Source organism: Urocitellus parryii, chromosome 9 (assembly GCF_045843805.1).
Source record: "Urocitellus parryii isolate mUroPar1 chromosome 9, mUroPar1.hap1, whole genome shotgun sequence".
Lineage (NCBI taxonomy): Eukaryota > Metazoa > Chordata > Mammalia > Rodentia > Sciuridae > Urocitellus > Urocitellus parryii.
The window spans coordinates 106267463-106282944 of record NC_135539.1 but is presented as its reverse complement, the minus strand read 5'-3'; the positions used below and the strand labels follow the sequence as shown (position 1 = coordinate 106282944).

The window sequence follows — 15482 nt, the reverse complement described above, 5'->3', positions numbered from 1 at the left end:
CTTGCCTGGCATGGTAGCACACTCCTGGAATCCCAGCTCCTCCAGGAGGCTGAGGCAGAGGATCACATGAGGTTAGACTCAGCAACTTAGCAAGACTCTGTCTCAAAATTTAAAAAAAAAAAAAAAAAAAAAAAAAAAGGACTAAGGAGATTGCTCAGTAGTAAAGTGCTCCTGGATTCAATCCCCAGTATCAAAAAGAAAAAAAATATTCCTCTTCTCATCTCCCATCATAAATTCCTCCCCATCATAAATAAGGAGACAGATTTCCTTTTCCAGGGATTCAGGCTAATATAAAGTAAGTTTGTCCTCTGATCCTATACCTACTTACAGAAGGGAAAGGTGACCTGGGAATAGACACAGCAGTTGGGAAAAAAAAGTCCTGGAATAGAAAATCTTACATGACAGTCTAGCATGGGTGTGAGCTGGTCAAGATGTAGGGCCAGCTGGGTCAATGACTTCTGAAGACGCAGGGGTGCAGCGAAATCCTGCCCATTTATGCTTTGCCACAGCCCCCACAAGGGTGCCTCGGCCAATTATCATGGATGTGGCTTTGGAGGAGATGAACGGGAGAGGGAAACAAGACCCATGAGCTATGAAAGGCCACGGGGAAGATGACCACCCCAGAAAGAGGAATTGTACTGTGCTCCTAAATTCCAACAACTTGGAGAAAGGAGAAACTATATCCAACTTTATTATTATCCCAATTCTAGAGGAAATGATCCTGCGGAAACCTACTAGCTGCCAAAGCAGTAGTGGCTCCAAAGCAGAGAAGTGGCTCCTGAGGGTGGACTTTCAGCTGGTGGCCTTTCTGCTTGCTGCTCCAGGACGAAGAGTCAGGTGCCTACAGGTTGCCACCCTGAGCCTGGCTGCGGAGGCCACGACTGGCCCTGGAGCTTCTGGCCACAGGTGACCCTGCACACAGACGCAGAGGGAACCTCTTCCCCCAGGTGTGGAAATGATCAAGGCTCCTCGCCCAGCAGAGGAGGAGCGTCCTCGGGCTTCATCGCGGTAGACAGCTGGCCACTGGGTCCGGCCGAGGCACCTGCACAAAGTTCATGGGGCAGAGCAGCAGCGGGCACATCTTCTCGTGCTCCTTCAGCGCCTCGCTCAGGTGCCGCAGCTCCTCCGTCAGCTTCCCGATCTCCTTCCGCAGCATGGTGTTTTCCTGCTCCAGGCACTCGTACTCCTGTGGAGGAAAGGCAATAGGCAACAGGGTTCTGAGACTGCATTCCCTTCCTCCGGCCTCCCAGCAGCTCTAAAGCGCACCGCGAAGCTCACCTCCTGCCGGAGAAAGCCTTATCCTGGACCCCTGTCCCCTCCACCGCTCGCATTTATTGGCTTACGGTGTGTTGGCTTATGTTTTCTTCTCCTCCTACTAGGATGAAAGGATCAGAGCTTTTTTTTTTTTTTCCAAGCAACTCTAGTGAGGAATAATTCATTTAATCAATCAATTAACTATGTTATTTTTTTATTTCATGTTTTTGAGAGAGGGGTTTCACTATGTTGCCGGGGTTGTTCCAGCATCCCACTACTCCTCCGTTAAGGAGATTTGGCTTGCTCTGCTCCTGACCTGCAGGGGTTCTCCCCTTCTTAGGCAACCTGGTGATTCCACTGCGGAACTTGTTGCTGATGCCCGTAGTGAACTCCTGGGCTCAAGCGATCCTCCTGCCTCGGCCTCCTGAATAACTGGAACTGTAGGGGGAGCTACTGAGTCCCATCAAAGAAACATAAAAAATAAAATGCATCTATTTTAAAGGTGTATTTCAATGAGTGTTGACAAATGTATATGCCCATGTTGATCAATAACACATTTCCACCACTTCAGAAAGTTCCCTTAGATCCTTTTGTGTCAGTCCCCTCCAAGGCTGGCTGATCTGCTTTCTGAAGGTCTTTGCTGGATTCGCACTACACCCCCAGCACCTACCCCCAGCACCCAGAACCGACTCAGAAGGTAGCAAATGTTTGCTGATTGCCCAAATCAAAGCATGAATGCATGTGGCTTTGCTCCGGCACTATTCTGTTGTTTCCACCATATCAGAGTTCACAGAGGCTTAGAACTGCAGGGAATCAAAGAGTACCCTTTGCACCAACCCACACAATGTAGAAACCTTCCATAGGTAACTAGCCCCAGCATCTATCTTGGGCTGGGCAGTCCCACCTTCAAAGGATAGCCCTTGTCATTTCTGAGCAGCTCTATTAGAAAAAGCTGTTTGTTGTAGCAATCCCAAATCTCCCTCTTCTTCAAACCCACCTATTGGGCTGGGTTCCACCTAATGGAACCACATAGAGTAAATCTAATACTTTTTTTCAACATCGCAGTTCTTGAAATGGTAGGGACAGCCCCACACCACTTCCCCTTAGGTATTCTCTGAGCCCAACTGTCTCAGGTTCTCTGAGTTTCTTGTGGCAGGACTACCAATGCCTCTGCTCTCCTGGACATCATCCCTGACACACATTCCAAGTTGCCAGAATCTCTGAGAAAACATCACTCCTTGAATGCAGTGCATGATTCTGGGGATCATGCAAAGGGAAAATTCCTGGCAGAGGCCTCCTGTGCACCAGACCTAAGATGATGGGGATTCTCCATGAGCTTGCAGAGAGCTCCGTCAGCATGTGCTGTTTTTCTGTCTCTACTTGGGTGATGATTGATATTCTGGACCTGAAGGGTACAGCTTTACATCTTTCTCCGCTGAATTTCATTCTGTGCATTTGAGCTTCTTTGAGCCAAGCAAAATCTATTGGAATCATAATTGTTTCATCTCGTGGACCACTTTAAGCCATCCAATAACTTGATAAGCAGTTCTTTCTTTTCTTCATCCCAGTCATCAATAAGTTCTCCAACACCAACTCATGACAGAACCCTCCAGCATGCTAACAGCAACTATCTCAAGGCTGACAACTGTATTTAAATTTTGCTACAAAGTAGTTTTCATTCACATGTAGCTTGATTTGTATGATTAGGCTTTGTTGCCCCAGGCAGATCCTGAGCTGGGGACCCCCTCTTATTACCCATCACACTTCTTTCTTGATAGTGATCTTTAAGAAAAGTATCACTAAGGAAGTCTTATCTGATAGCCCCTAAAGAAACCTGCAAGTTCTCATCCCTGCCCCTTTGCTCATGAGGTTCTCCTCAAGTGGACCACCTTCCTCTTTTTCCCATAGAGGCCCACTACCTCCAGGAAGGTTTCTCTAATTGCAGCTTCTATAAAACCTACATCTTTTATTATGAGTTCTATTCAGGTCTGGTATCATCTTCAATCTCTCTTATAGTAAATAAAATCTCTCCTCAAAGATCAGAAATACTTAACACCTAGGATCTTCTGCTACCCTCTTCTCTACCTCCACTCCATGCACCACAGAGCCAGCATCTAGAAGCTCAGCAACTCCTTAAACCTTATCCTCTGTCTTCTCTTGCCCTTCCCTCCCTTCCTCCCCACTGAGTACCTGCCTCCCTTTCAGAACCAGGGCCCCAGAAGAGTGGCACACAGAGATCATCTCAGCCACTCCTCCACCTCCTGCCCATTATGGAAAGGTTGGTAGGGTGTTCCAAAATACTGCCCAGGACAGCAGGCTTCATTCTCCCTGCTCCTGAACCAGGCTTCTCAGAGTCAGTTTGGCTTTACTAGCACATTGGGCCCATTCTGCCTTCAGTCCCTCTCCTTGCCCACCATCCCCAGTTCTTTGTGATCTTTTCTGACCTCTGACCAGCTCCAGACCTGGAGTCAGAATTCAGTCTATAAACTCAGCAACAAGCCCTTCATGGGCAAGGGGAGGGTCTGGATGAAAAGACAGGAACAGAGACTGTGGCATCACGGGGAGCTTGCATGCATCAGAGAGATGAAAGAGGTTGCACATGCCCATACACACACACACACACACACACACACACACACACATGCCACACACACACACACACACACATGCCACACACTCACACACACACACATGCCACACACTCACACACACACAGGTCACACACACTCTACTCTGTGACTGGAACTGCCCTTCACCTTCAAGTAAAGTTGATGGTAGATCTGAATGGTTCCAATGAGATAACATTTTAACTAGATTCCAAAGAACAGGTAGTTTTCTTCCTCAGGCAGAATATCTCAAAACTGCCATTTTACGGTTATTTTTTTTTTCTCTGAGTTTCTGAGCTTTGTCTCTGGAAGCCACAAGAAGCCCTGAGGCCTAACACCTTCCTGAGGTACCACTACTACGTTCCCCAAACCTCTGCTCGGAAAGTCTTCAGAGCTGCCTGTCACAAGCCACCAAGCAGGCCCCTCGTCTGCCTTCTCCACAGGGACTTTCTCTTCTGGGATTTAGGTTTTACTCATAAATCTGCTGAGGGACTTTTACGGAGCTGAGGGAATAAGGAGAGAAGCAGTGAAAATCTTCAGGTGAGACCAGTTCTATAAAAATGAAGAGAAGCTGAGAAAGGGAGGAAGAAGGGGCCGAGAAGACTGAACGGAAAGAAAAGGGAAAGAATGAAAACCCGCTTCAGCAAAGAAGAGATGACTAGATTTAACATAAATAAGGAATGAGAAGAAAACATTGAACTCATGTGATTTCCAAAGGGATGATCCGTCTAGCTTGAATCCTGGTGACCTGTGGTCACTGTGCTGCCACCCTGGGAATTTGCCAGGTCATAGCTTCAGAGCAGAGACCTAAAATTAGAGGCAGTGAAATCACTGCAAATCCCAGTTCTGCCTCAGAAATTAAGCTGCCTAAGGCAGTGGTTCTCAGCTGGGGCAATTTTGGCAGTCCCCAGTTGAGGACATCTGAGAAAATTTGCTGATGTCTGCAGACAGTTTTGTTTTTTCACAGATAGGGGAGGGAGGTGATATGCATCCAGTGGGTTGAGGCAGATGTTGCTCCGTGTCCTACGGTGCACAGGACAGCCCCCCAAACAAGAAATTGTCTATCTCCAAATGTCCACAGTATTGAGGCTGAAAAACATTCAAAGAGGTCGAGTGGGGAACTGTCTGGGGGTTGCCAGGGTTCCGTCTTCTAAGGAAGAAGATGGAATTGAGATTGGTAGAGAAGCTGATGTGAGTACCATGGACCAAAGATGATAATTCTGGTGTGAAAGAAAGGAGGGGTAGGAAAAGACCACCAGGAGGATACAGCCAAACACAAACCCAGTTTTCATAAGTGAGCCAACTGAAGCTCTGCAAGGCACAGTGACATGTCCAAGGTCACATAGACTTGGGATCAGATGCCTATGTCCAGGTCAACTGCAACTCTCAGGCAGCATCAGCAATTTTGCTCTTGGTTGGCAGCAGCTGGGCCTGAATTCCCCTGTGGTGGTTACCAGAAGTAAAAGGCCATGAGATTTCAGGACTTTACAATTTACCCCTTTCCAAGCCTTAAGCTGATGCACTTCCCAGCAGATGCTGTGTCATCAGCAAGGACTGTACAAATTAGTGTCATAATCAGTTTCTGAACCAACTGGGTACTGACATGAAACATTCTCTTAAAACATGCAATGTCTGAAAAAACCATGGCAACACATACCACAACGGTATTGCCCAAGTACTTTGTCAGTTTTGTGACATTTAGGGCTCTTGAGGATGGCATTGCTGCCTTCCTTTTCTGACTCAAAATCCTTTCTCAGTCTGACATGTTTGGGTGCCTGGTCAAACCAATCTGACCCATTTCTGAGCCATCTTCCAGCTCCTCTCAGAGAGCCTGGCCCATCACTTGGGTTCCACTTGTGAATGTGGATTCCGGTGTGCGCCAGATGTTCAGAGATGCATGGAGGTCAAAAGCCCACGAGAGGCGTAAGCGCCGTGAAGGGATGATTTGAAAACGGTGAACAGGGAGGGTCACAGACACCTGCTGGGAACTGCTTCTCATTGCCACAGTCCAACTGCCAGCCACTGACCCATGGCCTGGGGGACACTCTGAGAAGTGAGCCCAACTCTTCTCTCCCCGGGCTCCCCTGGCCTATCTCACTTTGATGGAATCATCTGGCTTTCAAGATGGAGAACTGGAAGCAGAGGGAAATGGCCAAGAAACTCAAAACAGTGGAAGCCGAAGGAATGTTTTCAGGTGGCTAGAGGTGACAGGGGCTCAAAAATAACTGGGTGTGTGAGTAAGGTGAACAGAAGAGAAAAGTGGGAATTTTAAACAAAGCAGGCTCTGATCATTACCCGTGGAGGTATTCAAGAAAGGCAAGGGAAGAGTCTGAGCTACTTTGACATTAGGAATTCCACCCAGTGCTGGGATAGGGGAGCCAATGAGGAAAGTCCTTTTGCGGGACTACTATCTTTAGCAGGGACCAAGCAGCTTCCTGAGCCCCTGAAAACCTCCCAGTGATCTGGTGGGTTTTGCTCTCATTGACTCCTTCCTGGATGTGACCTGGGAGCCCCAGGTGTCTCCAGGGGCTTTCGGCTGTGACCCACAGAAGTGTGCTAAGTGTTCTGCCCTCAGGTCACTGGAGCGTAGTAATTCTTTACCACATTCTTTCTACAGTCATCTGCACCTCTAGTATATAGATTTAGTCATTTACCGTCCTACCACTAAACTGCTGGCCGTACAGAAAAGAGATTCCTGTAATCATGAAGCCTTCCTGGTAGGAGGCCGGGAATCCTCAGGGAAGGGATTTTTTTTCATGAGGAACCTGTTGGTCCAGAGGTGATGTTCCTCTCATTCTGTAAAAAGTTTGGGATGCATTTTTACTTTCCTAAGCCAGTTGCTTACCCCCTGATACCTTCTTTGTGTGTAGCTACTGAGGTAAGGTGAGGGGTAGTTTGGGGGTCTGTATATAGAGGGAGCCACTGTCCTGACTTTGACACTGCGTTTCTCAACAGGGCTGCCTTGCTGAGGTGATGGGCCAGTGGTGTATATTCTGACGTATGCCTCCGGCCACACTGAGGAAGAGGAGAAGGGGGTGTTCTTTCCTGTAGGGACTGGGCTCCAGATCAAGCCACACCAGTTCTGGAAAGGACAGAAGCAATACTGTGAGGCAACAGAGTCTTTGGGTAAGAGGACAGGCAAGGGGGCCCATGGAAGGCCTCATGGTTCAAGAGGGACCAGAAAATAGCAGCTCAATTCACAATAGCTAAACTATGGAATCAACCTAGGTGTCCTTCAGTAGATGAATGGATAAAGAAAATGTGGTATATATACTCAATGGAAGATTATTCAGCTTTAAAGAAGAATGAAAATTATGGTATTTGCCAGTAAATGGATGGAGTTGGAAAATATTATGCTAAGTGAAATAAGCCAATACCAAAAAACCAAAGGCCAAATGTCTTCTCTAATATGAAGATGCTAATTCACAATGGGGTGGCACTAGAAAAGAATAGAGTTACCTTAGATTAGGTAGAGGGAAGTGATGGGAGGGGATGTGGGGACAGAAGGATTGTAGAATAAAACAGACATTATTACTTTATGTGTAAATGTGAATGCATGACCAATATGCTTCTGCAACACGTACACTCAGAAAAATGAGAAATTATATCCCATGTATGTATGATATATCAAAGTGCATAAAGGCATTCTCCTGTCCTGTGTAACTAATTAAAACAAATAAGAAAATTAAATTAAAGAACTAAAAAAAGAGGGAATATAAAGGGGTAAATGTGGTTCCCAGGCACCTGGTTCACTTGATTATCAAATCCAACAATGTTAGAGATTGAGAGAGAGCCCGTGCTTCATCGGGGGGTCTTTTTTTTGACAATGTAATAGAGCCAAATGAATATTCTTCTTTCTTTTTTTCAGTGCTGGAGATGGAACCCGGGCCTCTCAAATGCTAGGCAAGTGTCCTACCACTGAGCTACATCTCCAGCCAATAAGCTTTATGAATATTCATTCTACCTTCTATGGTAGATGGAATAATGGCCCCTCAAAGATGTCCATATCTGGATCTCTGGAACCTGTGTCTGTGTCGCCTCACATAGCAGAGGGGACTTTGCAGATGCAATTAAGCAGAGTAAAGTGAGAGATTGTCCTGGATTACCTAGGCAGGTATCATGTGATCACGAGGGTCAAAGTTGAAGATGGAAGGGGATCACAACCTGAGGATCATGGAAGCCTCTAGAAGCTGGAAAAAGCAAGGAAACAGATCTTCACCAGAGCTTCCAGAAAGAATGCAGCCCTGATGACATCTGGCTTTTAGCTCAGGGACAGGCATCTCAAAAGGTCCAACTGCCAAAACTCTAAGATAGTAAATTTGTTGTTTTAAGTCACCACATTTGTAAGGATTTGTTACAGCAACAGTAAAAAAATTAACATGCTTTCAGTGGGAAATCTTGCGATTCCCAAGGAGAGGAATGAGAACTTCTTCTTTTTGTGACCCAAAAGTAATGTTTTGCCCACAGGAGTGCTTAATAAATATTTGTAGACTAGATCTACTTGATCTACTCCCTGAAAGATCTTGTTCAAGACACTTAGCCACCACTGTATACATAATCACTCAGGACTTACAATTGATAATGCATCTGACTTGGACTAGAAACTTCTCAAAGGCTCTTGTCCAGCTGTTAAGACCAGTACACATGGTCTGAATGAAGGACCATGCACTAACTGTGAGCCACAAGCCCCCTCTGGGGGATATTTGGTAACAAGAAGCTAGAACCACAATTGTCTCAGGAGCAAGGGGGAAGGAAGAAAGGAGGCAAAGGGTATTGCAATTCTTCTGTAAAAATTTTACAGAATAAAGGATGGAAAGGCCTTCCCTGACTCTAGTCTGGACACTCTAGTCTCTTTATAGGGCCAGCTATCCTACTCAGGAAAGAATCTGACATCTATAACTTTGCCACACTGTAAATTTACATTGGTGTGTCTTGTCTCTCTGGGATATGTGCATTCAGAATTTGTTCTCTGTGCACTGCTAGAAGACTTTTTCAGAAATTTTCTTCTCCTTCTCAATTATACATGAGTGTCTGTGCTGTCAATGTTCCAGAATGTTCTTGCTGAATCAATCTATGATGAGAAAGCTTGGCAGGAAATAATGAAACTAAAATCTTTAATTAAGCACATCTACTCCATGCAGAGACTGCCAGGAAATTCCTTGGATAGATCTCAAGTGCTTCTGAGGTCAGTTCCTGGTATGCACAGTTGTCATTCCCAGCCATGGGATTCCATGGGTTTATGCTTAAGGATTGAGGAAAACGAAATAGTTGAAGATAAATCCCAGTCTGGGGTCTGCATGTGCCCACTGAAAAGTCATGTATTGGAAACTTGGTCCTATATGCAGTAGTGTTAGGAGGTAAGACCTTTGGGAAGTGATAGGATCATGAAGGTTTTGCTTCTGTGAAAAGATTAATCTTTTAATGGGTTATCATGAGAATGGCTTTTTATAAAACAAATTCTTTTGGTTTGTTTGCCCTGTCATCATGTGATACCCTCTGCCATGTTTTAATGCAGCAAGAAGGCCCTCACTAGATGCAAAGCAATGATGGCATCTTGCTTTTTGAACATCCCAGACTCTAGAACTTGAGCCAAATAAACTATTCTTTATAAATTACCCAACCTGTGGCAGTCAGTTATAGCAACAGAAAACAGACTCAGAAACCAGGCTTCTGATATGAATGATAAGAAAAGTAGCTGGTTAACTATAATGTGAAGATCCTGTGAAGACAGTCTCAGAGTGAACAGACTTGGCACTCCATTATGAATGTGGTTCATCCCAGGAGCCTGCAGCAGACCCTCTGGAGACATCTAAGCAAATGGTCTGGTTTGGGTCTAGGGCATTTATTAATGTTTGAAGCTGATGTTCTGAAGAACAGATTAGTAGATAAATAAATGAATCTTCCAGTGTGAGATTAAGAAACAGCAGGGTCTGAAGCCCTGATCAACACCATCATTTAAGAAAAAAAAGACAGAAAAGTTAACAAAGAAATTTTTAAAAAAAGATGAAGAGGATCAGGATAACTACGAAATGCAGTCTATTAGAGGCAAGAGGAGAAAGCTTCAAGAAGGAATGAGTGAAAGGTGTCAAAAGTTTCAGCAAGATCAAGGAGGATAAAAACAGGATGAAGCTCCTGTTGGCCTCCAGGACAGCAACTTCTGCAGGGGTATATGTGTCTACATGCATTAGGTAGAGAAAGGAGAAGCAGGAATGAAATCATAGAAGAGGAATCAATAGAAACCAAAGGCACAGAGACAGCAAGCATAAGCTATTCTTTTTTTTTTTTCTTCAGTACTGTAGATGGCACCCAGGAACTTGCATGTGTGTGAAGTAGGCACTCTACCCATTCTACCACTGATCTACACCCACAGCTAAAAGTGGATACTGTTTTTAAGAAGAAGAGGTGTGCTTGGTGCGGTGGCATACACCTGTAATCCCAGCGGCTCAGGAGACTGAGACAGCAAGATTGCAAGTTCAAAGCCAGCCTCAGCAAAAGTGAGGCACTGAGCAACTCAGTGAGACCCTGTCTCTAAATGAAATACAAAATAGGGCTGGGATGTGGCTCAGTGGTTGAGTGCTCCTGGTTCAATCCCCAGTACCAAAAAAACAAACAAACAACCCCCCCCAAAAAAAAAAACAGACAAGTGAAGGAAGAAAAGAAATGGAGCAAGAACTTGAAAGGCAATTAGAATCAAGAAGGGGAATTTTGGGGGGCTGGGGTTGTGGATCAGTGGTAGAGCACTTGCCTGGCATGTTAGAGGCCCTGGGTTCAATCCTCAGCAACATATTAAAAAAAGGGGGGGGGCACTTTGTCTTGTTTTATAATGCAAGAAACTTAAATGTGAGAGGCACCCAGTGGACTGGGGAGAGATGAAGAGGTCCACAAACAAAGAATCAGAACACTGGGCTGGAAAGACCCAGCAGAATCAGATGTGTGCAGAATTTAGTAGTGACAAGGACAGTGTTATGGGCAGAGCGTGGCTCCTCCTCATGGCTCTCATGTGGTTCTGCCCCACCACACAGTCTCACCTCGTGGAGTTTGTCAGCCTTCTGGGTCTGCTTCTTCCGACTTCTCTGAGCAGCAACTCGGTTTTTTTCTCTCCTTCGGACCTTCCTGTCATCATCCTCAGGACTCTGGGGGATGACATTTGGGGGGAGTATGATGTCGATGCCCCTTGCCTTGCCTTTCTCTGCCCTCTTTCTTCACTCTGAATGTCACTCACCGAGCGCCAGCATTTCCTTTATTACTGATGTTGCTCCATCAGCGGGCTAATGATAGCTTTTAAGGGGCACTCACTGCATGCTGGGCCTCTGCTTAGCTGTTAGTCCCCAAGACCGCCCTAAGAAATGTGTACTGTGGCTGTCATTTAAAAGATGAGCAATAAGAGGGCTGGAGGTGCTAAGTGTGGGGGTGCACACCTGAAAGGCTGAAGTAGGATGATTACAAGTTCAAGGCCAGCCTGGGCAATTTAAGCAAGATCCTGTCTCAATATAACATTTGCAAAAGGTTAGGAATACAGGTCAGCGGTAGAGTGCTTGCTATCATGAGTGAGGCCCCGGGTTCAATCCTCAGTACTAGGGTAGGGGAAGGTAAGGGCTGCAGGCTGAAGCTGTAGCTCAGTAATAAAGGGCTTGCCTAGCATGTGTGAGGCCCTAGATTCTATAAAAGAAAGATGAGGAATAAGAAACTCAGATAGGTTAAGGAACTTGCTCCAGGTATCACAGCTAGTATGGGGGTAAGTGGGAAGTGGAACTCAGGTCTGTTGGTCTCCAAACCAACGTTCACAAACCTCTATCCCACAAAGGCGTAGGCCTGGAAGAGTTGTGGTGTAAGTGTTGCTCATCTGAGCCTGGGAAAACTGGAGGCCATCTGCTCTCTGGAACTTGCTATGTGTCAGCTCTTACACCATCACACACTAGCAGGTACTTTTGATACTATGGGTAAATCATGGTTACATACTTGTAACTGATTGCAACTATATAACTCTACCAATGCACACCCCTAACAATGTGCTCATTTGAACAATGCCTGACTGATATTTTGCTTTGGAGGTCAGAGTAAATAAAAAATCAAATCCATGATATGTCCTGAAAGCCTTGCTATCAATGAGATTCAGCCAAATGGAGTCAAATCCTTCAAGAGGTACTGTGAAACAGGCAGGCAGAATAACACACTTACCATGGTAAAGACACTTCATTCATTATAGGAAACACGAAAAAGAACAGCAATATTTGCTTTCCAGAACCCCATGAGAAGATATCAAGGGAGAAAAAAAAATATTACCCTTAAGGGTTTTAAAAAACAAGAGGTGAATGGGGTACAGATCAAAGAAAGCTCCTCAATTATTACTATTAATGAAAGCAAATATCAAAAACACCTAATAATGATATTTTCAGTTATCATTTTATTTAGTCTTATATTCTGAATAAGACACACCATCTCTCCAATTACTGAAGGTAAGAATTTCCAATATATGCAAAAATAAAAGGAGAAGAATAAACAACATACATAATAAATAGAAGTGGCCTGGAGACAATGCTGCAGGGTACAGAGATGGTGTAAAAATCACAGGGCAGGGACATGTGGTGTAGAATATGGAACTTTAGCATAAACTTTACAATCTCACTGATCCTAATTTTGTATTATCAATAAGACCTTGGGTAAATGGTTTAAATTTTCTGAATTTCCAATTTTCTCATTAAGTGTGATACATTCATTCTTTCAATAAATATAACTGAGCATCTACCATGTGCCAGGCATTCTCCTAGGCACTAGAAATACAAGCCCAGAACAACAGGTCATTGACCTCTGCTGCTTTCTGCCAAAAGGCCTGAGGTTTGGGGCTAGTGTACCATGCAATTAGACTTTGTCCTAAAACTCCCTATACACAGTATGCTCTCCAGCAGTTACTAGTCTTTGTTGAGGTTGCTATTTTTAATTGAATCTCCGACAGTGCTTGTCACTAAATCATGTCTTTCTATTCTCCATAATAAAAAAAAGGCATAGGACACACAGGATTGACATGCATCCTACCCTCTGGGAGCTAACCCTCTAAACTGGTAACCCTCACCTATCATATGTGGTCACACCTGCCAACCTGACAGGAACATTTAATTAAGGCAGAAAGGTTTGCAAAGTCAGGAAGTTAACAATATCTCATTTAGACCTCATAAAAACCCTGAGATGTTGTTATATTTTTTATAGGTGGGTTAACTGTGGCTTGGAATCATCAAATTATCAAGATTACTGAGCCTGAGTGGCCAAGGTGAGACCCAAACTCAGATCTCTGTGACATTCCAGTGTCACTCGATGACACTAGGTGCTTGGGAGGGGGCAGCCATAAGAATGAAAGACTCTATCCAGATCCTAAAGCAGCTGGGTGCAATGCCTCCTAATGGCCATCTCGGCGGGAAACATGATTTCAGTTTCCTGTCTGGCGCAGTTGTAAAAGTTGCTGGGGACAACGCAGAGGACTGACTAGATGGGCGTAAGGGGTTTTCACCAGCTCTGGGGTGAAACCTGCTCTCGGAGGGGTCCCTATCGCATACTGCTAGCTGAACCATCCTGTTCCCCATATGCGCGGCAACAAGGAGGTTGGATGTGGGGACGTGGAGACGTGGGGACGTGGGGACGAACCGCAAATTCAGTCTTTGGACCGAATTCCCCCACCTGGCGCTCTAGCTCATTCCTGGAGCCACCGGTGAGAGCCAAGCACGTGAAAAGTGGAGTGGGAGCTGATCGCCACGCAGGACCCCGAGCTGCGCCAGATGCCCCACGTGCGGGTGAGCGCAGGTGGCCGGGCCCATGTAGGTATAGGCGCCCTCAGGTCTTCACGGTCGGAGGCACTGAAGCTATCCTAGGCGCCGCGGACACCGAGCTGGAGTTGGGCGACCGGACACATCCGGGGGCCCCAGAGTCCTCCCCCACCTCCCGCCCCACTCTCGGTTGTCCGGTGCTAGGGGATGCGCCTACACCCCCGCACCTTAGCGGTCACCACCCGGAAACTCCAGCACCCACCTCCTGCTTCCCCGCGGCGTCCCTCGCCCCTAGCCCAGCTAGGCATCAGTGCCCTCGAGCCCCTGAGGTCCTCCCTGCGCGCCTCGTCCACTACCTGCGGCTGCGGCTGATTCCCAGGCGCCGCGACGCTCCTCTGCAGGACGCTACTGTCGGTCAGGAGCCCTTGCGACATGCCGGGCGCTCCTCTGCTCCGCCCCGCCCCGCGGAGCAGCCTGGCGGAGCAGCGGCCGCCCGCCCCGCCCGCGGCGCCCTGCACGCGGGGCACTGCCTACCGGTGCTCTCGCGCCCTCGGCATCCTCGCGCCCCGGCACCTGCCGGCCGTCGGCCCTCCGCCCCGCCCCCTCGGCTTCCCGCTCTCCCGGCTCCTCCGCGCACCGCGCGATCGCGAGGCCACCCCACCCCTCCCCCAGGCCCAGCAGGCTGTCCTTCCCGTCCCCAAGTCCGCCCCGCCCCCGCTGTCTCCCACCCCCGCCTGATTTCCTCCTCTCCCCGCCCAGTTGTGGCACCTCGGGGTCCCAAATCCCACCCCTGTCGCGGCTTTCCGCAGCGGCCCCTCGCTTCATGGAAGTCACGTGGTGGCTCTGAAACCCAGGGGGGGAACGCGAAGCCCACCCACAAGAGGTGACGCCGGGCGGGTGGGGGTCAGGGAGGCACGGCGCAGCCTTTGGGGTCCTTCGAACGCTCTAGAGGAACTCGAGTTGGGAAACTCAAGTGGGTGGATTTGGGGTTGGTGGTTTTTTTCCCCAGTCTCATCACGACATCTTCCTGCGCATGGGCCACGCCTCCCCGCCACCCCCTAGCGCGGGTCACAGCCTCGGGGGGACTTTCTCCAGGGCGATCTGTCACCTGGGAGAGCCACTCTCACTCCTTCCGCAGTCCGGGAGGCACTGGCGGGAGGCGGGGTCAGCCGGCTTCACAGAGTCCCACTGCACACCCCAAAGCCACGGGCGTCCCAGGGCTTTTCTGCGGAGAGCACCTCTCCTTTTTCACCTCGTCCCTCCCGACTGGGCCAGAGAACTCGGCGGGGCGGCACCTTGGGTGAATTCCCTGAGTGGAGGGTGAGCAGGGGCAGAAATGGTGACAGACTTTTCTGAAAGCAAATCTGCCGCGTTGGACGTCACTTGACAGATTCGGGGATGTAGGCCCGCCACGCTAAATTTGAAAGGACTAGATCTAGATCTTTTTTTCAGATTAAGGTGGCAGGTGTGGCAAGATTAGGTGTGTGAATGTCACTCTCATGCCATACTGGACACGGGTAGAGGTATGGAGTGTTTGCCTCCACTTGCCTACCTGTTAAAAATAAGAAGCCAAGATGATTGTAATCAGCAAAGGAAAACTAGTGGTTACAAGTTTGTCTTCTACTTGCTGTGAGCATCGGGAAATAAAGATAGCCTCGAATCTGGGTGGACCGGTGGGACCTAGTTCAGAAGTGCCTTCTGTGGTAGTCACTTTGGCCCTGGGAGCAGCAGTGTGTGGATAGTAGAGCGGCCTGTCTGATTTCTAGTGTACGTGGCTCTCCGCCAGGATTTAAGACCCTCCCTTTGCTAAAACTTTCAGAGGAGCTTGCATGAACTTGGCTGCTTGGCTGCTGGCAAGAAAGCTAGT

At 47.4% G+C, this 15482-nt stretch overlaps 1 protein-coding gene across 1 annotated transcript; it reads right to left on the bottom strand.

The window, feature by feature from the left end:
* Window positions 1-781: 781 nt before the first annotated feature.
* On the bottom strand, window positions 782-14151 carry Batf3 (basic leucine zipper ATF-like transcription factor 3). The gene is made up of 3 exons (XM_026387529.2): window positions 13972-14151; window positions 10889-10993; window positions 782-1186 (listed from the first exon to the last, which is right to left on the bottom strand). Exons 1-3 carry the CDS (start codon window positions 14047-14049, stop codon window positions 1001-1003), a joined length of 369 nt encoding a protein of 122 aa, XP_026243314.1. The 5' UTR covers window positions 14050-14151; the 3' UTR covers window positions 782-1000.
* Between the last annotated feature and the right edge of the window lie 1331 nt (window positions 14152-15482).